The 23726-nt window shown below is 46.7% G+C and overlaps 1 protein-coding gene across 1 annotated transcript in view; it reads left to right on the top strand.

Moving 5' to 3' along the window:
• The first annotated feature begins 8963 nt into the window (after positions 1-8963).
• The window catches only part of LOC140721452 (uncharacterized), a 60796-nt gene continuing 46033 nt past the window's right edge, over positions 8964-23726 (top strand). Inside the window, exon 1 of the mRNA XM_073036275.1 lies at positions 8964-9223. Within this exon, the coding sequence (XP_072892376.1) occupies positions 9097-9223 (127 nt within the window). The 5' untranslated portion in view covers positions 8964-9096. The remainder of the gene's footprint in view (positions 9224-23726) is intronic.

The following is a 23726-nucleotide window of genomic DNA, read 5'->3' as shown; positions in this document are numbered from 1 at the left end:
CTCTTCCTACTTCCTTTGGAGCTATGTTTTCAGGTTAGGGCTTTGCTCTCCTAATAGTTGGACATATTGGGGAACCTGCTAAAAGTCACAGACCACAATGGCAACAGTCCAGAAGAAAATTCATGTCAAAGTCAAGAGTTGAGAATGGGCTCTCTCCACATTTGGTGGGTGAGATTTTCCATGATGAGCTCTTCATTGCCTTTATTTGATCCATTTACAAGACTTCCAGCAACAGAATGCTAGCACAGGTTGAAAGTTTTGATAATAGTCACAAATGCATTTTTCTCCAACTTAACGCTTCAGTCCCACAGTACTGAAAACAATGCCATAACATGACTGAATGTTTGCATATAAGTTTTAAATATGAATAGAACACTACAGCACAGTACAGGCCCTTCAGCCCTCCATGTTGTGCCGACCCATATAATCCTTAAAGAAAAAGTACTAAACCCACACTAGCCCATAACCCTCCATTTTTCTTTCATCCATGTACATGTCCAAGAGGCTCTTAAATACCCCTAATGTTTTAGCCTCCACCACCATCCCTGGCAAGTCATTCCTGGCACTAACAATACTCTGTGTTTTTAAAAAAAGACTTACCCCTGTTGTCTCCCCTAAACTTCCCTCCCTTAATTTTGTACATATGCCCTCTGGTGTTTGCTACTGGTGCCCTGGGAAACAGGTACTGACTATCCACCCGATCTATGCCTCTCATAATCTTGTAGACCTCTATCAAGTCCCCTCTCATTCTTCTACGCTCCAAAGAGAAAAGTCCCAGCTCTGCTGACCTTGCTTCATATGACTTGTTCTCCAAACCAGGCAACATCCTGGTAAATCTCCTCTGCACCCTCTCCATAGCTTCCACATCCTTCCTATAATGAGGTGACCAGAATTGAACACAATACTCTAAGTGCGACCATCTCACCAGAGATTTGTAGATTTGCAACATGACCTCTCTACTCTTGAACTCAATCCCCCTGTTAATGAAGCCTGTCATCCCATAGGCCTTCTTAACTACTCTATCAATGTGCAGCGACCTTGAGGGATGTATGGATTTGAACCCCAAGGTCCCTTTGTTCATCCACACTCTTAAGTAACTGACCATTAATCCTGTATTCTGTCTTCTGGTTAGTCCTTCCAAAATGCATCAACTCACACTTGTCCGGATTGAACTCTATCTGCCATTTTTCTGCCCAACTCTGCAGCCTGTCTATATCCTCTTGTAACCTTCGACCACCTACAGCTCCATCTTTTAAATTTCATTTTTGGATCTGGTTATTGATGGCAAGGCTGACATTTCTTGCCCATCCCTAACTTCCCATGTGAAGGTGGGGTGAGCTGCCTTCTTGAACCACTATGGTCTTTCTGGTGAAGGAGCTCTCACAGTGCTGCTGGGGAGGCAGTTCCTAGATTTAGTCACTCCAACATTGAGTACGGGGATGATAATGGAGACACCTCTTCTCAAAATCAGTTTAAGTTTCACCACTGTCCATTTCTAGATCTGGAAGGACAGAAGACCATTGAGCAGGTTGATTATGAGAATTATTAACTCTGACCATTGAATATTGTTTTAATCCAGCAGGCCCATTGCCCTCTATTGCAGCTTCATTCGGCTGTTGTTTCTCCATCTCTGGGTGTGATAAATGTTACTCTTGACAGACCCTCTGAACTCCTTATTGAACCAGCATTGATCCCAGGCTTGACAGCAATGGTAAGGGTATACCGGGTCATTAGGTTATACATTGTGGTGTGTACAGCAGCTGCTGAGGGTCAAGGCCCCTCATGTATGGTGACACTCATTGTGTCTGTAGGGAGGCTGGGATATTCCCCCCATAGGATCTCAGTCACGGTCACTTGTATCAATGAGGTCGAGGACAGATGCATCTGCTGCAGGTAATTTGGAGAGGACAAGGTCAAGGAGATTTACCTCTTGGATTGGTTTGGATGCGGTGCCGACCACAGACCCAGTCTGCCAGCTCTGTTCTTCAGGGCTCAAACAGCCTGGTCAGTGCTGTGCTACTAATCTGGTCTTAGTGATGGACATTTGAAATTGCCTAACAAGTATAGGGCCTGTGTCCTTGCTATATTTAGTGCTTTTTCCACTGTTGTTCACTGAAATAACAGCTGAGGAAGGACATGGTTGTTAATCTGGAGGAGTCCCTCCAGAGGTTTCTGTTTTACAGGAGTTCTCTTTACCCATTTTCACCCTGAAGCATTGAAAACACCTGGGTCTAAATTTGACTTCGAGGACTGCAAATGCTGCTCTCCATTGCCTGTACTGCCATCTTCTGGTGGGTTATCATGTATGCACCCAGTCTGTGAGATATGATTCAGTCAGGCAGCTCCTTGACCAGTCAGTGGGACAATTCAAATACCAATCCCCAGGTGTTAGTGAGGAGGACTTTATAATGTTGATTGGACTGAGAGTGACTTTACCAGATCTGAAATAATTACCTATGCCAATATAGAGTTTGCAGATCCATCAAAGCCCAGCTCTGTAACCTTCAGCCATGGACTTTCCACTTCTGCTCTCCTACAGAAACCACTCTTTCAATTCATCCAGCATCTGTAGCCATGACTTGTCCTGGCTAAGGGGAAAATTCTGGAGTACCTTCACAACTTGTCGACTTCTTCCTCCATTAAGAAACTTCCTGAAGCCCATTTTTAAGCAACATTTCAGTGATCAGTCCTAATATCTCCTTTTGTTATAAGAGCTAAACTTTGTTTAATTATCTTCCTGTGAGATACTTTGTGACATTCCACTATGTTCTATATAAATGCAGAACCTTATAATAACCAGAGTTTTGTTCCATTTGATCTCAGAATTCATCAACGGACTGCCCTGCTGTGTTGTATACGGAGGTGAAGTCATCAGGCATCACAAGAACTCTGAGAAGTAAGATGCACATTCCTCAAGGAAGTTCAGAATATGCTGAGATCCAAAAAATTTAGAAATGAACATGAAATATTGATTACTGATATATTTTGGGCCATTTTTCTGTAAGGAAGTGTTTAGTTGCTATTCTTTGTCCAGTAAATGAACAAAATAATAAAATTCTTGTTTAGACCATCACACCATAAAACATAGGAGCAGAATTAGGCTATTTGGCCATCGAGTGTGCAGTGCCATTTTATGACGGCTGATCGATTTCTCTCTCAGTGCCATTCTCCTGCCTTCTGCCCGTAAACCTTCATGCCCTGACAAATCTATCAACCTCTGCTTTAAATACCTCCAATGACCTGGCCTCCAGACACCTCTGGAAACAAACTCCTCTGACTAAATGAATTCCTAAAGATCTCAGTTCTAAATGGACATCCATCTATTCTGAGGCTGTTCCCTCTGCTCCTAGACTCCCCACACCCCCCCCCCCCCCCCATAGGAAACATCCTCTCTACATCCATTCTATCGAGGCCTTTCAACATTCAATATTTACCATGTGGAATCATTCCTATCTCTGGTTTTAACAACTGTTTGTTGCAGCAAGGCGAGGGGTAAGATGAGGAGCTGACAGAACAGTGTGCAGACATTGTACAGTTACTGAGCTGAACATGGTTACCCAAGCAAAACTCAATCCTTCACAGCCCAGCACATCTTTGCTCAGTTTTTTGCCAAAGCTTGGGAATCAAGCTCACCAGACATGCCAAGACAAGGATGCAAACAATGACACGCTAGCAATTGAACAGTGATTTTACTAATTCTAATGTATCATTGGCCTTTAACTCGTACATTTTACTAGTTATTAGCACCTGAAAAAATGTATTATGATTGGAACTTAAATATGCATATAACAGGATTCAGAAGTGGAAACAGATTTTCAAGGGTGAAAGCAGAGAAGTAATGTGGAGGAAGTTTAGGGACCACTTGAGCTGGGTTCAGGATAGGTTTCTCCCACTGAGATAAGGAAAAAATTGTAGGAAAAGGGAACCGTGGCTGACGAAATGCGTGAGGCAACTCGTCAAGAGGAAGAAGGAAGCTTATGTTAGATCTAGGAAGCAGGAGGGGTTTATGAGAAGTATAGGGTAGCCAGGAATGAGCTTAAGAAAGGACTTAGGAGAGCTCAACAGGGGCAGGAGAAGGCCTTGGCATGTAGGATTAAGGAGAACTCCAAAATGTTCTGTGTATGTGAAGAACGGAAGGATGACGAGAACGAAGGTGGAACCGCTAAAGGATAAAGAGGGCAACATGTGCCTGGAGGCGGAGGAGGTTGGGGAGGTCCTAAATGAATACTTTGCTTCAGTATTCACAAGTGAAAAATATCTTGATCAGGGTGGGGTTGAAATAGAGCAGGCCTGGGTGCTGGACAATGTGGAGATTAAGGAAGAAGAACTGTTGGATCTTCTTAAAAACATCAAGATTGATAAGTCCCCAGGGCCGGATATGATACACCCCAGGTTGTTGTGGGAAGTGAGAGAAGAGATCATTGGAGCAGTAGCTATGATCTTTGAATCCGCTTTGGCTGCAGGCAAGGTGCCCGAGGACTGGAGAATGGCAAATGTAGTTCCCTATTTTAAAAAAAGGTAATGGGGAGAATCCTGGGAACTATAGACCGGTGAGTCGTACATCAGTGGTCTGCAAACTATTAGAAAGGTTTCTTAAGAATAGGATCTACGAGCATTTGGAGAAGTACAGTCTACTCATGGATAGTCAACATGGCTTTGTGAAGGGAAGGTCATGCTCATGAGCCGAACTGAGTTTTTTGAAGAGGTAACAGAAGAGGGTAAGGCGGTCGATGCCGTCTACATGGATGTTAGCAAGGTGCTTGACAAGATCCCTCATGAGAGACTCATCCAGAAAGTCATAGTGCATGGGATCAGTGGAACTTTGGTTGTCTGTATAAAAAATTGGCTTACAGGAAGAAAGCAGAGGGTAGTAGTGGAAGGAAAGTATTCTGCCTGGAGATCAGTGACTAATGGAGTGCTGCAAGGATCTGTCCTGGGACCCCTGCTCTTTGTGATTTTTATAAATGACCCGGATGTAGAGGCAGAAGGATGTGTGAGTAAGTTTGCGGATGACACAAAGGTTGGAGGAGTTGTGGATGGAGTTGCAGGTTGTCGAAGGTTACAAGCGGATATAGACAGGATGCAGAGTTGGGCAGAAAAGTAGCAGATGGAGTTCAATCCGGACAAGTGTGAGGTGATGCATTTTGGAAGGACAAACCAGAAGGCTGAGTACAGGTTTAATGGTCAGCTACATAAGAGTGTGGATGAACAGAGGGACCTTGGGTTTCAAATCCATACATCCCTCAAGGTCGCTGCACAGTTTGATAGGATTGTTAAGAAGGCCTATGGGATGTGAGGCTTCATTAATAGAGGGATTGAGTCCAAGAGTAGAGAGGCCATGTTGCAACTCTACAAATCTCTGGTGAGACCACACTTAAAATATTGTCTTCAGTTCTGGTCACCTCATAGGAAGGATGTGGAAACTACGGAGAGGGTGCAGAGGAGATTTACCAGGATGTTGCCTGGTTTGGAGAACAAATCATATGAGGCAAGGTTAGCAGAGCTGGGACTTTTCTCCTTGGAGCATAGAAGAGTGAGAGGGGACTTGATAGAGGTCTACAAGATTATGAGAGGCATGGATAGGGTGGATAGCCAGTACCTGTTTCCCAGGGCACAAATAGCAAACACCAGAGGGCATATGTACAAAATTAAGGGAGGGAAGTTCAGGGGAGACATCAGGGTTAAGTTTTTTTTTACACAGTATTGTGGGTGCCTGGGATGGTGGTGGAGGCTACAACATTAGGGGTATTTAAGAGCCTCTCAGACAGGCACATGGATGAAAGAAAAATAGAGGGTTACGGGGTAGTGTGAGTTTAGTACTTTTTTTTAAGAACTATATAGGTCAGCACAACATTGAGGGCTGAAGGGTCTGTACTGTAGTATTCTAGTGTCTAGTATTATATTGCTATTGGACAAATATCTGTATAAAAATCGGTAATTTTGAGCTGAAACTTCAGAACAATTTAATGACCCTAACTGAGCTCATCTCCTTGTGCACAAGTAAATAAAGTGTGATTAACAAACAAGTGCAAGTTATTAAATAACTATCCAATAGCCTGTGTGCAGATGTCCGAATGAATTTGACCTGGGATGTGTAATCATACAATCGTTCATTATTGTCTACTCCTCACTGAATATTACATGATATTTGTAAATCAATGAGATATTTTGTTATTGTGTTTATTTCTTGTTAAACTATTGGATATGAACATTTCATTGGAATTGATTTTTCTTTTTGATAAAATAAATGCAATGTTTCACACAGATCCAATCAAAACATTACACAGTTGTAACAAGACCACCCTACTTTTGTATTCCTTCTTATGTTAAAGGTAGCATTATTTTTGCTTTTCTAGTTGTTGTATTTGAAAATTCACTTTGAGTTTCAGAGGGGGCCTGATCTCACTAATCCTGAATATTCATTAGCCTCACTCCATTTTTAAATTCCAATGTGGCTGTTCTTCGATCATATTCCAATTACTATATTGTCCTCACTCTGTAACCATTCTTTATCCTGCCTTAGGATTCTTTTGTCTTCTTGCAGTTTATTTTCCAACCTAATATGAACATTCCTGACTCGACCCTTTTTTAATGAGGCCAAGTGGCTAGCTCCACGTTCAACCTGGCACAGATGGAAAGCATGTTCGGGGGTGGCCCAACCTGGACTCGAATTTGAGAGCCTTCACTCTGGAGTCTGGCGCTGATGCCATTGCTCCACCAGCTGGCCAATTTAGAAATACATATAATATGAGGGGTGATTGATAAGTTCGTGACCTAAGGTAGAAGGAGGTAAGTTATGAACTTCAAACTTTCTGCGTAATCACTCAAAGTGTTGAACTCTATGTGCATTTAACGAGAGCTGTATAACTCATCTCTTTCTACCTTAGGCCACAAACTTATTAATCACCCCTTCTGTTGACAACTTCTACAGGACCAAGACGCTGACTTCTACAAAGAAGGGATCTGTATGCTCCACGACCGCTGGACTAAGTGTGTAAATGTAGGAGGGGATTATGTTGAAAAATAAATGTGCCAGGTTTTCTAAAATTGACTCCTTATACCTTAGGCCATGAACATTTCAATCACACATCGTATAACCAGAAATAATTGGTTGCAAAAAGAAAATTGCTTTTTACATTCTTAGCACCATCTTGTCAATATTTCTGCAGATTTAACTTATTTTTAAAGCAATACCACTATTAACACTGATGTGGCCCCTTTAGGTACTGAAAGCAAAGTGGTGGGGGGGGGAAGGAAATATGTGCTTGGTGGTGGGGGTCCCATTGGAGCTAGTGGAAGTTATGGAGAATTGTATGGGGGCTGGTGGGGTGGCAGCTGAGGACAAGAGGAACCTTATCTCTGGTGGGGTGGCAGCTGAGGACAAGAGGAACCCTATCCCTGGTTGGGTGGTCAGAGGAGGAGGTAGGAGCAGACGTGCATGAAATGGGAGAGATGCAGTTGAGGGCAGTGTTGATTGTGGAGGAAGGAAAGCCCAAGTTTTACATGTACCTCATATATACCTCCAATTCAGCCCTGATGGTGAAGGGGACATTGGGTTGGTCCAATGACCTCACTCTTACCATAGTTAACTCTGACCCTGATGTCCATTTAGATGGCCATAGATGCTGAAAAGTTTGTGAACTGACCATGGATCTGAGCACAATATAGTGACATCATCCATGCTGAATGAGGTTTCAACCTGGCAACACATCCCTCTTTTGCATTTGTTCTTCCTGATAGATTCAGCAAAGGTTTCTATACAGCAGACAGACAGGGGAGAGTGCCTGACACCAGAATTGATGGGGAGTCTTATCTGATTCCCACCGATTGATTTGGACTACACTACAGATGTCTATGTAGAGCAGCTTGATGCAAATCCTGATTCGAGCCTAAAACCCATTTTGAAGAGCATGTCTATTGTGTATGTGTATATCATCCTATCTCAGTCAGTATTAAGATCCACCCCTACGTCAGCAGGTCAAGCTCACAGGAGGCCCCCACTTGATCGTGAAATGTTCCCATTATCCCCTTCCTCCTGATCAATTTGTATTCGCACAGTTTGCTAATGAGTCAACACAGTATTCCAGCCTCCATGATTCCCATCCTGAGGGATCCGCAGCAGAGATCACAGATGTTTTGATCACAGTTTCTCCCCTCGGGTCATCCTCCTGTTCATCTGGAGGTCCGAGGTGGAGTGGGTCCGACAGGTCACGGTGCACAATTCTCCAGGGACTGGGGGCAACATTCGATCAAAAGTGCATCCGGCGAGCATGGATAAAAAATACATGGGCACCAAGTATCACAATGAGATGAGGTTCTACTGGTCACTGGTGTTGTGGAGGACGGGTCTGTCCTGTTCCCAGGGAGAGACACACCGAGGGAGACATCAACCAGCTGGAGGGCTCCTGTTGGTGCATTGGAAACTTGTTGCTCTTCCAGCACAGTGAGGTGTCTGTCCGGATTACTGCTGACTGGCACACTCAGGCTGTATGAGGATATGCAAGGGTCCACCTGAAGCTCGGTGCAGCCAGTGCAAAGGCTTGGTGGAGAAGGAGCACGTTCTAGGGTTCTTCTAGTTCGGGACAGGGAAGACCTGAGTCAACTAGGATAGCCCCTCAGACATTGTCACCTCAGTGTTACACATGAATGGCATTTTTTTTTTGCGTTGACACAGTTGAATATACTGACCAAGTGACACTGAAGATGTAATTATTTTTGCATGGCATTGTTCATTTCGTGTAATAACGATTATTTGTGAAGTTAAAAATGAATTCCTGCCACAAACAAGTTCCTAGATATTCCTCAGTATCTTGCTCCTCCTCGTTTAATACAGAACACGGAGGAATTGAAACTGAAACGAATGTGAATCTTCGGTAGCAGACAGGTAAAGTATTCACCTGGAATCGTTCTGCCCGTGTTCAGTTTTACTGTTTACCAATCGTTATGAGTTCACTCCACATCACTCTCCTCCACTTTCCGCTGGGGAGCTCCGTGACCCGGTGTGCGGACCCTCCTCTGCTCTCCGTCCCACAGCGAACGGGGTCAGTATCCCGGAGCAGGTCCGGCACCGATCGGTCGGGAAGAGGCGTGGATCGGATGAGCGTCGGACCCAAGAATCATCAACCCCGGGTTGAGAAGTTTATGTCGCTTCTCAGTCTCCGGATATTTTCACTCGTTCGCCTTTTCTCGCTTCTGCTCCAGCTTGGTGTGGTCGGTGCCGAAGGTAAGGGAATGACTTCAGATGTGAATCCCAGAGCCACAGTCTCCATTTCCGCGCTCGGAGACTGTGCTGTCACCACAACAGATTGCTGACTGAACAAACTTTTTCTTTTGGGGAACTGCAGCTTTGCAAGCTGAAGTCTGTTGTCCGAGGCATAAGTATACAGAGTAGAAATAAATGACACGGCCATTCGCTTTTTTAACAGCACAGTACATTACAAACATGACAAAGATCATTTGTTCACCTGACTGGAATTATACACAATTTACATGAACAAATAAACACAACACACCGGTGCCAGCTGAGAGAGAGAAGGAGGTAGTGTTCGGGGTTTTCAGTTCAATTCCAGACCCTGACTAACGGTCGACAGACCGCCCCTGCATTTCTAATGACCAGTACTGTTTATTATGGTGGGAAGTTCCAGTTCATTTATGGTTAAATTTTAGCCTGGGTTGCACAGTTATTTGCTTACGTATTTGGCGGTCACCCTAACAGTAACCGGGGTGTGTGATGGTCACTTCCCCAGTCGGGGTGAGACTGGTTGGGTTCACTCTCCGGGTTATGGTGCCAGGTCTATTTTGTGCTTTTGGTTAAGATCAACTGTGTTATGGCTCGGAACCAGCACGGCCACACCCGGGGGGGGGGAATTGCCCGCAGTACCTGAGGCCACTGAAGGTGTTGGGCATGACGGCTCAGGCCTGCGAAGTTAAGGACGGTGGGCAGTTCAAATAGAACTTTAAATTCAGACGGACCTTAAACTGGCATCACTAAACGTGCACAGTTTGGACGATGCGACACCGCGTTTCAGTAAAAGCCGACGTGACGGTCCTTCAGGACTGCGGACTGCCACACCTCCGCAACTACCGAAGTTAGTCACGGTGGTGGACCCAGGGTTTGTCGGTGTGGTCGGGGGGGCAGCTTCCGACCAGGGGATTCTGCTACGGGGAGGCATTTTCTCAATCACCCAAGTCAAAGAGGTGTTTGCGGGGCGCCTCCTCGTAGCAGACGATAAATACCGAAACACTCTGCTCCGGCTGATCACCGTGTCCGCCTCCCCCGTGCGGAGCGAGCGGCTCCCACCGCTGCTGGTGACTGCCCGGCCGGTCGTTCTGGCCGGAGACTTCAACTGCACCATTGGTGCGGCTGGACGATCCGGCAGGCTGGACAATACCTCCAGACTCCTGATGGACACGGTAAAGACAGCCAGGCTGCGCGACGCCTTTGGCGACCCCACAGGTGGAGCTCAGCCGCAAACCACCTGGACACGACCGGACGGCTCAGCCCGTTCCCGGATCCACTTCCTCTTCCTGTCAGAGCCCCTCACGGTCAGAACCACCGACGTCACCCCGGTGTTCCTCACTGACCACTGCCTCCTGCGAGACACCTGTCACCTGTGGGAGGACCGGAAGGCAGGGAGGGGGACGTGGAAGCTGAACGTCAAGCTGCTGACCCCAGAGAACATCGGGGAACTAGAGAAGGAGTACACAGGTTGGAGAACCTTGAAAGCCTTCTTTGATTCCCCGGTTCACTGGTGGGAAGCCCCCAAGGAGAACATCAGATAGATAGATAGATAGATAGATACTTTATTCATCCCCATGGGGAAATTCAACTTTTTTTTCCAATGTCCCATACACTTGTTGTAGCAAAACTAATTACATACAATACTGAACTCAGTAAAAAAATATGATAAGCATCTAAATCACCGTCTCAAAAAGCATTAATAGCTTTTAAAAAGTTCTTAAGTCCTGGAGGTAGAATTGTAAAGCCTAATGGCATTGAGGAGTATTGACCTCTTCATCCTTTCTGAGGAGCATTGCATCAAGAGGTTCTTCATCCACAAGGGCATCCAGAGAGCAAGGCAGGGGCAGAGGGAACTGCGTAAACTCCAGACAGAGTTGCAGCAACTCCTTCTGCAGTCGAGGGGGGTGGATGTCAGGGAGGAACTGCGGGGGGGGGGTGGATGTCAGGGAGGAACTGCGGGGGGGGTGGATGTCAGGGAGGAACTGCGGGGGGGGGTGGATGTCAGGGAGGAACTGCTGGGGGGGGTGGATGTCAGGGAGGAACTGCGGGGGGGGTGGATGTCAGGGAGGAACTGCTGGGGGGGGTGGATGTCAGGGAGGAACTGCGGGGGGGGTGGATGTCAGGGAGGAACTGCGGGGGGGGGTGGATGTCAGGGAGGAACTGCGGGGGGGTGGATGTCAGGGAGGAACTACGGGGGGGGTGGATGTCAGGGAGGAACTACGGGGTGGGTGGATGTCAGGGAGGAACTACGGGGGGGTGAAGGGCCGGCAGGCCCAGCACTTTGCCGCCGAGTCCTCCAAGATCATCTTCCGATCGAGGGTCCGAACCGTGGAGCAGGACGAGACGTGCTCACGATTCTTCTTCCAAAAGGTGCACAGGGGGAGCTCTGTGATCCACAGCCTTAAGGAAGAGGACGGCTCAGTCGCGTCCTCTCAGACAGACATACTGAGGATCTGCAGGTCCTTCTACGCCGGTCTGTACGGAGAAAAGGCCACAGACTCCACAGCCTCCCGCAGCTTCCTGTCGTCTATCACGCAGGTCTCAGACGACGGCAAGCGGGAGAGTCGGGATCAGCTACTGACCCTGGACGGGCTGACTGGCTCCGTCCGTTCCTTTGAGTCGGGTAGGACCCCGGAAGCGACGGTTTACCGGTCGAGTTGTATTCGGCTCTGTGGAACCGGATGGGCCCCGACCTGCTGGAAGTGTACAACGCTTCGCTCCTGGCAGGCAGCATGTCCGAATCCATGCGGAAGGGCATCATCACCCTCATCTACAAGCAGAAGGGGGAGAGGGAAGACATTAGGAATTGGAGGCCCATCTCATTCCTGAATGTGGACTACAAGATCCTGTCCAAGGCTATCGCCAACAGGGTCAAATCTGCACTGGAGCAGCTGATCCACCCGGACCAAACCTGTGCTGTACCGGGCAGGAAGATCTCAGACAGCCTCACGCTGCTGAGGGACACCATCGCCTACGTGCAGGACAGGGGGGTGGACGCCTGCCTGGTCAGCTTGGACCAGGAGAAAGCCTTCGACAGGATATCGCACACGTACATGGCGGATGTACTCTCCAAAATGGGATTTGGGGAGGGAATCCGGAATTGGATCAAACTGCTCTACACGGACATCTGTAGCGCAGACCAGGTCAACGGGTGGGAAACAGACAGCTTCCCCATCAGGTCTGGAGTCAGGCAGGGCTGCCCTCTCTCCCCTGTCTTGTTCGTGTGCTGCATAGAACCCTTTGCCGAAGCCATCAGGAGGGATGGGGGCATAAGAGGGGTGACGCTGCCAGGCAGCGGAGGGACACAAGTCAAAACCTCCCTGTACATGGACGATGTCACCGTCTTCTGCTCCGATCCGAGGTCAGTTCGCAGGCTGATCGGCATCAGCGAACAGTTCGAGCAGGCGTCGGGGGCCAGGGTCAACCGCACGAAGAGCGAAGCCATGCTCTTCGGGAACTGGCCCGACCGATCCAGCGTCCCCTTCACCATCAGGGCTGATCACCTGGAGGTGTTGGGGATCTGGTTCGGAGGGGTGAGGCGTGCAACAAGAACTGGCAGGAGCGGACTGCCAAGATGAAACAGAAACTGGGGCTGTGGGGAAGGCGCTCCCTATCGATAGCGGGCAAGAACCTGGTCATCAGGTGTGAGGTGCTCTCAGGGCTGCTGTACTTGGCGCAGGTGTGGCCAGTCCCCCGCTCCTTCAGCTCGGAAATCACCCGAGCCGTCTTCAGATTCGTCTGGGGATCCAAGATGGAGCGGGTCAGACGGACCACCATGCACAAGTCCCTGAACAACGGGGGCAAAAACGTCGCCAATGTCGCCCTCACCCTGATGGCCAGCTTCGTGTCTGGCTGCATCAGGTTGTGTGTGGATCCCAGGTACGTGGGCACCAAGTACCACTACGTGCCCAGGTTCTACCTGTCGCCCTGGCTACGAAGGATGGGCCTTTCCCCATTCCCACACAGCTCCCCTGTCCTTCCTAAAGAAGTTCTTCCAGGACAACACCTTTGACCACAGGGCCATCAGGCAGTGGTCAACACGGAATGTCCTGCAGGCACTGCAGGAGAAGGACCGTGATGGACTGGACACAGTGGGGTGGTTCTCTGAGCAGACTGTCCAGGTCATCTGGCAAAATACCACATCGCCAGACCTCACCAACTCCTCGTCCGTCATTATTGTCCAAATACTCGCCACAATAAACTGGAGATACATGTAAAACTTTTCTTTTGATGCCATACAGAACTCCCGCGACATCAGTACATTGAGGTGGTACAAAGGAATATGTACAACAACGGAATGAGGTATGAAGTGTTACAGTTCCCCATAGAGTTATTCTTCCAATAGTGTTCTGACAGTGGGGTAGAAGTTGTCCTTGAACCTGGTGAGATGTGGCTTTTATATCTACTCTCCAAACACGAAACATCTGCAGATGCTGGATATCTAAAGCAACACACACAAAATGCTGAAGGAACTCAGCAGGCCAGGCCGCATCTATGGAAATGAATAAGCAGGCGATCTTTCAGGCTGAGACCCTTCTTGAGGACTGAGAAGGAAGGGGGAAGATGCCAGAATAAAAAGGTGGGGAAGGGGAAAGACGCTGGCTGGAAGGTGATGGGTGAAGCCAGGTGGGTAGGAAAGGTCAAAGGCTGGAGAAGACAATAGAAGAAAGGAAAGGAGGAGAGGACCCAGGGAGAAGTGATAGGCAGGAGGGAAGAAGTGAAAGGTCAGAGTGGGGAATAGAGGAAGGGGGGGGAGGACTTGTTCACTGGAAGGAGAAATCGATATTCATGCCATTGAGTTGAAGGCTCAGACAGAAGATAAAGTGTGCTGCTCCACCCTGAGGGTGGCTTCATCTTGGCACAAGTGGAGACAATGGACCAACACATCAGAACAGGAATGGAACTGGAATTAAAATGTTTGGCAACTTGTGGCAGATGCTGTGGAGGTGTTTGATGAAGCGCACTCCCCCCCCCCCCCCCCAGTTTACTACGGGTCTCACAAAAGTAGAGGAGGCTGCATCGGGAGCACCAGACATAATAGACAACCCCAGCAGATTCACAGGTGAAGTGTTGCCTCACCTGGAAGAACTGTTTGGGGCCTGGAATGGAGACAAGGGAGTAGGTAAATGGGCAGGTGTAGTACTTGGGCCTCTTGTAGGGATAAGTGCCTGGAGGAAGATTATTGGGGAGGGAAAAATAGACAAGGGAATGGTGGAGGGAGCAATCCCTGTTGAATTGGGGTGGGTATGTTTAGTGGTGGGAAGTTGCAGGGGATGATGTCTTGGATATGGAGGCTGATGGAGTGGTATGTAAGGACAAGAAGAAGATAGCATGAGTGCAGATGTCCAGGAAATGAAGGGGATGTGGGTGGGGCAGTATTAATGATAGATGGAGGGAAACTCTCTTCTTTAAAGGAGGACATCTCTGATACCCTGGAATGGAAAGCCTCCTCCTGGAAACAGATGCAGTGGAAGCAAAGAAACTGAGAAAAGAGAAAAGCATTTTTACAGGAAATAAGGTGAGGAGAGGTATAGCCAAGATAACCATGGGAATGAGTCAGTTTATAAAATATGTTGGTTGACAGTTTGTCTCCAGAGTTGGAGATTTTTGGAGAAAGGGGCAGCAGGTGTCTGAGATGGACCAACTGAATTTAAGGGAAGAGTGGAAGTTAGAGACAAAGTTGATAAAATCGACGAGCTCAGCATAGGTGCATGAATTAGCGCCAATGCAGTTGTCATTGTCACGGAGGAAGAGTTGGGGAGTATAACCAGGGAAGTCCGAACATAGACTGTTCTATATAGCCAATGAATAGGCAGGCACAGGTTGGGCCCATGTGAGTAACTATAGCTAACCTTTGAAGTTTGGAGAAAGTGAGAGGGAAATTTCCTCAGGGTGAGGACCAGTTCTGCCAGACAGGGGAGTGTGCTGGTGGAAGGGAAATGGTTGGTTCTTTTGTCAAGAAAGAAGCGGGGAGCTTGATGGGGGATAGAAGTGTATAGGAACTGAGCATCCATGGTGATTAGGGCCTGGGAATTGAAAGTTACTCAGGAGATCAAGGGCATGAGAAGTGTAGTGGATGTAGGTGGAAAGGGACTAAACCAAGGAGGATAGATGGAATCGATACATGAGGACATAAGTTCAGTGGGACAGGAGGAGGCGGAGACAATGGGCCTACCAGGTCAGTCCAGTTTGTGGGTCTTGGGTCAGAGATAGAAGCAAGTAGTGCAGGTTAAGGGAACTACAAAGAGAAAACCTGCAGATGCTGCCTGGCCTGCTGAGTTCCTCCAGCATGTTGTGTGTGTTGCAAGGGAACTATGAGCTTGGTGGCAGTGGTTGGGACTTCTCCAGAGTGGATCAGATCAGTGATGATGTCAGAGACAGTTCTCTGATGGTGTGGAGTGGGGTCCTCCTCGAGGGATAGGTATGAGGAGGTGCCTGACAGTTGCCACCTGGCCTCAGCAAGGTAGGGTTCAGTACCCCACACTACAACAGCACCCACTTTGTCTGCAGGTTTGTTGGTAAAGTTGGGACTGATGAGAAGAGGGTGGAGGACAGTGCATTCAGAAGGGGTCAGGAGGAGAGAGGAGAGTTGAAAATGAGTTGGTTGGAGTCTCATCACCAATTAGATTGAGAAGGTCCAGAGCAGGCAGAGGACCAGAGCAAGGTGTCATGTCCAGGATGGAATTCACTGAATCTTCACGTATATGGAAATATATTTGTGTGTGGGGGGTGCGCTGGTTGTGGACGGGAAAAAGGTTCTGAAGCTCGTTCCCACCCAGCAAAGCACCGTAAAGCCTTTGTTCCACCACCAGTCCAGTGCAATGTCCTTTGAAACCCAGTAGGTCTGTCAGCATCTGTGGAAAGGATTAAAGAGGTCGATGCAACATGTACAACACGCTGGAGGAACTCCAGCATCCGTGGAAATGAGCAGTCAACGTTTTGGGCTGAGACCCTTCGTCAGGTTGACTGCTCGTTTCCATGGATCCTGCCCCACCTCCAGCGTGTTGTACATGTTGCTTTGACCCCAGCATCTGCAGTGTACTTTGTGTAAAGAGGTTGATGTTTTGGGCTGAGACCCTTTATCAGGACTGGAAAGCAAGGGAGAGGAAGTTAGCAAAAAGGGTAAAGGAAAAGGAAGGGAAAGGAGTACCATCAGGAAGGTGCGAGGTGAAGCCACAGTCCTCTCTCGTCTCCTATCCCTGGAAAGGAAGGGAGAAGTCCTTCTTATTTTGCCTTCTGCCCTCTGCCTTCCTTTCCAGTCCTGAGGAAGGGTCTTGGCCTGAAACAACTGCCTAACCTGCTGAGTTCCTCCAGCATTTTGTGTGTTTTTCTTGAACAATATGTTCTTGGTCATTACTGTACTTGGTCAGGGACAGCAGTTAATAGGAATGAAGTCAGAGTAAAGTAAAATTACAGAAGAAAGGTAGAAATAAAATACTTTAAAAAGCATCAGTACCACAAGCTGAGCTTTAGAAGAAATATGCAAAACAAGAAGAAAACCCTTAGGGAGATGCAGCAGAGATAGAAAAACAACTAAAAATACACTTGGAGGTGATGTGTCTTACAGTCATGGAAAAAGTTAGATAGATAGATGCTTTATTGATCCCAAAGGAAATTACAGTGCCACGGTAGCATTACAAGTGCAGATATATATGAATGTTCTCCTCAGGAAGTAGATGTGACTGGGCCTTTCTTGTGTACAGCCTCTGTGTAGGTGCTCCATTCAAGTCTGTCATTCAGGTGCACCTCCAGGTAGGTCCTCACCATCAATAGTAATAGGAGCAGTCCAGGCTTGGTCTTCCTAAAGTCCATCACCATCTCCTTCATCTTAGTGATGTTGAGCTGAACTATTCGCAAAGTCCTCCACCAGGGCCCTGTATTCGTCCTCCCGTCCTCCCTTTATACACCCACTATTGCTGAGTTATCAGGGAATTCCTACAGATAACATGACTCAATGTTTTATCTTAAGTCCGAGCTATACAGAGTACACAGGAAGGTAGCCAATACAGTCCCCTAGGGGGCCCCCAGTGCTGCTGATAGCCGTGTCTGACACAGCTCTGAAGCCACACAAACTGTGATCTGCCAGTCAGGTAGTCCATTATCCAGGATACAATGGAAGTACCAACCTGCATTGATTGGAGCCCCCCCCCCCTCCCCACCCAGCATGAGGGCTGTATGGTATTGAAGGCACAAGAAAAATCAAAAAACACGATCCTCTCAAACCCTGCTTAAGCAAATGGCAGTAGACTGTATTAGTTGTAATAAGGAAATAGTTGGACAAGTACCAACAGGTTTCTGGGGAAATACCACTGGAACCAGTACAATCTTGAGGAATGATAGACAAGAAATGAGTAATAGCAACAGGAGAAGAAACTGGAACTGAAATAGCACATGAATGACTAACAGGAGATCAAATGACATGCCAGCATTAATATATTTTTTAAAAATGCAGCAGTTAAATATCCAGCAACTACAAAATTATCAGCTGCAGAAGCTAACTTACCAAGTCAGGTGACATCTGTAGAGGGAAATGGGCATTTGTCCTTCTGGGTTGGGACCCTTGATCTTGCAGCAAAAGATTGAGGGGACATGGCCAGTAAAAAGAGGTGAAGGGAAGGGGTGGGACAAAACCTGGCAGGTGATTGGTGGAACCAGCTGATGTGTGGTTGATTGGCAGATGGACTGAGTTGGGGGAAAGCTCGATGCTGGGTGGTGATCGGTGTGGACAAGCTGACTGTGGTTTGTGTCAAACAGCACAGAAACAGGCCCTCTGGCCCAACTCACCCTCTGGAAAGGTTCCTATTAAATCTTTCCCTCTAAGCTCTCTAATTTTCAGGTCTCCCACCCTGGGAAAATGTCTGTAAGCCTTCACCTCATTTCTGCCCTCATGATTTTAAACAGGTTGCCCTGAGTGTCAATATTTAAGATTGTTTAATGTCATTTCCTGTGCACAGGTGTAAGGCGTGTTCAATTCTGGTCACCTCATTATAGGAAGGATGTGGAAGCTATGGAGAAGGTACAGAGGAGATTTACCAGGACGTTGCCTGGTTTGGAGAACAAGTCATATGAGGCAAGGTTAGCAGAGCTGGGACTTTTCTCTTTGGAGCGTAGAAGAATAAGCGGGATTTGATAGAGGTCTACAAGATTATGAGAGGCATAGATAGGGTGGATAGTCAGTACCTGTTTCCCAGGGCACCAACAGCAAACACCAGAGGGCATATGTACAAAATTAAGGGAGGGTAGTTTAGGGGAGACATCAGAGGTAAGTTTTTTACACAGAGTGTTGTGAGTGCCTGGAATGACTTGCCAGGGATGGTGGTGGACGCTAAAACATCAGGCATATTTAAGAGCCTCTTGGACAGGCACATGGATGAAAGAAAAATGGAGGGTTATAGGGTAGTGTGGGTTTAGTACTTTTTCTTGAAGGATTATATGGGTTGGCACAACATGGAGGGCTGAAGGGCCTGTACTGTGCCGTAGTGTTCTCTGGTTCTAAGGCGAATGAAATAATTGTTACTCCGGATCTGATGCAGCACAAAGAAGAACAAAAAGAGCAGGAACATAATAATAATAATAATAATAATAATAATAACAACATATCAATATGTTCTGTACATAAAATAGTTTATATACATACATTAGTCGTATTTCCATAAAGTAACACTGGGTTGTATTTAAGGTGACTGAAGTGAAATGAAGCTGGAAGTGCTAGAGTTAGTGGGTGGAGGTGTTGGTCAGTCTCAATGCTTAGGGAAAGTAACTGTTTTTGAGTCTCATGGTCCTGGAGTGGATGTGATGTAGCCTCCTCCACGATGGGAGTGGGACAAACAGTCCATGAGCAGGGTGTGTGGGATCCTTTATGAATTTGTGCCATTACAGAGACTTGGATGTCTCGGGGCAGGAATGGCTGCTGGCTGTGCCAGGCTTCAGATGTTTCAAAAGGGACAGGGAAGGAGGCAGAAGAAGTGGGGGAGTGGCATTGCTAATCAGGAATAGTATCATGGCTGCAGAAAAGGAGGAAGTCGTGGAGGGATTGTCTACTGAGTCATTGTGGGTGGAAGTCAAACAGGAAAGGGGCAATAACTCTGGGTGTTTTTATAGACCCCCAATAGTAATAGAGACATTGAGGAGCAGATAGGGAGGCACATTCTGGAAAAGCGCAATAGTAATAGGGTTGTTGTGATGGGTGATTTCTGCTTTCCTAATATTAACCATATAACCAAATTACAGCACAGAAACAGGCCGTCTCGGCCCTTCTAGTCCGTGCTGACACTTATTCTCACCTAGTCCCACTGGCCCGCACTCAGCCCATAACCCTCCATTCCTTTCCTGTTCATCTACCTATCCAATTTTACTTTAAATGACAATACCGAACCTGCCTCTACCACTTCTATTGGAAGCTCATTCCACACAGCTACCACTGTCTGAGTAAAGAAATTCCCCCTCGTGTTACCCTTAAACTTTTGCCGCCTAACTCTCAACTCATGTCCTCTTGTTTGAATCTCCCCTACTCTCAATGGAAAAAGCCTATCCATGTCAACTCAATCTATCCCCTTCATTATTTTAAATACCTCTATCAAGTCCCCCCTCAACCTTCTATGCTCCAAAGAATAAAGACCTAACTTGTTCAACCTTTCCCTGTAACTTGGGTGCTGAAACCGAGGTAACATTCTAGTAAATCTTCTCTGTACTCTCTCTATCTTGTTGACATCTTTCCTATAATTCGGTGACCAGAACTATACACAATTAACTGGCTTCTCCTTAGAGCAAGGCGATTGGGTGGAGATTGTTGGGTGTGTTCAGGAAGGGTTCCCGACACAATATGTAGATAAACCAACCAGAAGAGAGGCTGTACTTGATCTGTTACTGGGAAATGAACCTGGTCAGGTGTCAGATATCTTGGTGGGAGAGCATTTTGGAGGTAGTAATTACAATCCTATCTCCTTTACCATAGCACTGGAGGGGATAGGATCAGACAATCTGAGAAAACATTTATTGGGGTAGGGGGACTATGAAGCTATTCAGCAGGAATTTGTGGAAATAAATTGGGAGCAGATGTTCTCGGAAATGCATGGCAGAAATGTGTCAAATGTTCAGGGAACATTTACATGGCATTCTGCATGGGTATGTTCCATTGAGGCAGGGAAAGGATGGTAGGATGAAAGAACCATGGTGTACAAAGGATGTGGAAGATCTAGTAAAGAAGAAAAGTCAAAAGAGGTAACAGAGATACTTAATACTTTGATTCTGTATTAATCAGGGATAAAGACCTTGGCAATTGTGGGGAAGACTTACAGTAGACTGACAGGCTTGAGCATATAGACATTAAGAAAGAAGATGTACTGGAGCATTTTGAAAAGCATTAAGTTAGATAATTCACTGGGACTGGATGAGATATACCCCAGGCTACTGTGGGAAACGAGGGAGGAGATTGCTAAGCCTCTGGTGATGATCTTTGCATCATCAATAGGGACAGGAGAGGTGCTGGAGATTGTAGGGTTACAAATGTTGTTGCCTTGTTCAAAAAGGGAGTAGAAATTACCCAGGAAATTATAGACCAGTAAGTCTTAATTCAGAGGTGGGCAAGTTGTTGGAGAAGATCCTGAGAAGCAGGATTTACGAGCATTTGGAAAGACATGATCTGATTAGAGATAGTCAGCATGGCTTTGTCAAAGGCAGGTTGTGCCTTACGAACCTGATTGAATTGAGGATGTAAGAAAAAACTTTGATGAAGGTAGAGCAGAGGATGTAGTAGTATATATCGATTTCAGTAAGGCATTTGATAAGGTTTCCCATGCAAGGCTCATTCAGAAAGAAAGGAGGCATGGGAACCAAGGAGACCTTGCTTTGTCAATCCAGAACTGGCTTGCCCACAGAAGGCAAAGGGTGGTTGTAGAGGTTGAGTAAACTTTGCCTTTTCTCCTTGGAGCGACGGAGGATGAGAGGTGACTTGATAGAAGTGTATAAGATGATGAGGGGAATTGATCGTGTGGATAGACAGAGGCTTTTTCCAAGGGCTGAAATGGCTATCATGACGAGGCATAGTTTTAAGGTGCTTGGAATTAGGCACAGGGGGATATAAGGAGTAAGTTTTTACACAGAGAGTGATGTGTGTGTGTGTGGAATACACTGCTGGTGACAGTGGTAGAGGCACTGTAGTGGTATGGTTCTACGTTACTGGGACTACTGGTATTTCAGTTGGCAAGAAATATGACTACAAACAATTACTAATTACACCTTTTCTGAAATAAATTGGGGTCAACTGTCACCACAGACAATAAAGAAGTAAGCAGAGGTGGCAGATTCGAAGGATGGGCCGTGCGGGTGCATTGCAGAGCCAAGGGGCAACGTGTTTGAGACAGGGTCACAGACAGAGTTTCTATCACTGTTGCTTTTGGAGTGAACAATTTGGAGAGGAGTCAATGCCCGTTCACCTAACCCCGATGCAAGGTTGGATCGCTAAAAGTGCTGAGGTGATTTGGTGAGATGGAGAATGGCTTTGAGCTGTGTGGACCAATCACTGGGATCCGGGTCTTACAGTGAGCCACTGCTCAGTGCTTGAACAATTTAGATAGATAGATAGATAGATAGATACTTTATTCATCCCCATGGGGAAATTCAACATTTTTTCCAATGTCCCATACACTTGTTGTAGCAAAAACTCATTACATACAATACTTAACTCAGTAATAATATGATATGCATCTACATCACTAACTCAAAAAGCATTAATAATAGCTTTAAAAAAAGTTCTTAAGTCCTGGCAGTTGAATTGTAAAGCCTAATGGCATTGGGGAGTATTGACCTCTTCATCCTGTCTGAGGAGGATTGCATCGACAGTAACCTGTCGCTGAAACTGCTTCTCTGTCTCTGGATGGTGCTATGTAGAGGTTGTTCAGGGTTTTCCATAATTGACCGTAGCCTACTCAGCGCCCTTCGCTCAGCTACCGATTTAAACGCTGGCCCAGGTCGACTGGAAAGCCCGAACGTCGGCACTGGAGGCGGGGGTTGGGCTGATTTAGCTGGCTCTCCTGTGATGTCCATTCCTATCTCCGGCGGCTGTTAACTCTGCGAGTTGCCCCTCTAGCATGATGAACAAAGATGGCTTATATGAGTGGGCTTGGGTTTACTGTGGCTGCTCCGGGAAGCTGATTTAAGGACTCAATCAGGTTCCGAATGCTGTCGTTTGCTTCTGGTGTTTGCATGTTCTCTGCATTTTCCCATCTTTTATGGTCTTTTTTTTAAATTGGCTCCTTCAGTTTCTTGCTTTGTGGCTGCCTGTATGCAAACAAATCTCAAGGTGTATAACATATACATTCTTGGATAATAAATGGTCCTGAATGTGGAATATGTCCTTGATGACAGATAGGCTGGTGCCAGTGATGTGTTGGTCAGCTTTGTCTACCCGTTGTACAGCCTTCCTGTCCACTGCAGTCCAGCTTCCCTACCAAGCAGTGATGCAGCTTGTCAGGAGGCTCTCTGCTGCGCATCTGTAGAATGATGTGAGTATGGACGTGCAAAGTCCAGCTCTCTTCAGCTTCCTCAGAAAGTAGAGTTTTGGTGAGTTTTCTTAACTGTGTAGGACCTGTTCTGGGACTATGAGAGGTTGTGTGTGATGTGCACTCCTAGGCTTTTGAAACTGCTTGCAGTTTCCACTACTATACCATCGATGTAAAGGGGCCTGTGAATGGTGTGACTTCTCCTGAAGTTGGTAACCATCTCCTTTGTCTTGTTGATATTAAGGAAGAGGTTATTTGCCTCACCTCTGTAGGACGTCTCGTCGTTGTTGGTGATGAGCCCCACTGCGGCCGTGTCATCAGCAAACTCAACAGTGTGATTACTCGGGTGTTTGGCCGTGTGTGAGCAGAGTGTACAGCAATGGGCTCAGAACACAGCTTGGGCGGGGGGCACCCATGTTGAGGATGATGGGGATGGAGGGGCATTTTGTACAACCTGACCGTCTGAGGTCTGTTGGTTAGGAAGTCCAACACAATGGTTCATTTAGACCAAGGAGTAGGAGTTTGTTCACCAAGGTCTGTGGGACAGTAGTTGAATGCTGAACTGAAACTGAACAGCTTTCTCACTGAAGTGTCCTTGTTTACCGGCTAGTGCAGTTCTGTCGGTATTCAGTAAGAATTTCTTCCGAGAATTTACTCTTGCTCTCCCTGAAAGAATTAATGAAACTAAAAGCATGTTAAATAAATGCTTACCAAATTCAGGAGCTCCCCCTCTGCAAAAAGAAATCTGGTTGAATGGGAAACAAAAAATCCCTGATCTGGTTTCACATTCCCTGAAACAATACCTTCCTGCCCGCGGTGCGAGCGAGCCAACAGGTTTAGTCCCTGATATACCAGTTACTGAACAAGTTCTGCTACAATGCAGAAATCCCCAAAAGTTATATATGGGTAGCAGAATGCTCCAAGGTATCTTTGGTACCAAGACTATCTGGGGAAGGTCAGAGTTCCACTTCAAGTTTAACTGTTCA

This window comes from Hemitrygon akajei, chromosome 2 (assembly GCF_048418815.1).
Source record: "Hemitrygon akajei chromosome 2, sHemAka1.3, whole genome shotgun sequence".
NCBI classification, from domain to species: Eukaryota; Metazoa; Chordata; class Chondrichthyes; order Myliobatiformes; family Dasyatidae; genus Hemitrygon; species Hemitrygon akajei.
The sequence above is the reverse complement of the archived record's forward strand: the minus strand, read 5'-3'. Positions and strand labels throughout refer to the sequence as shown.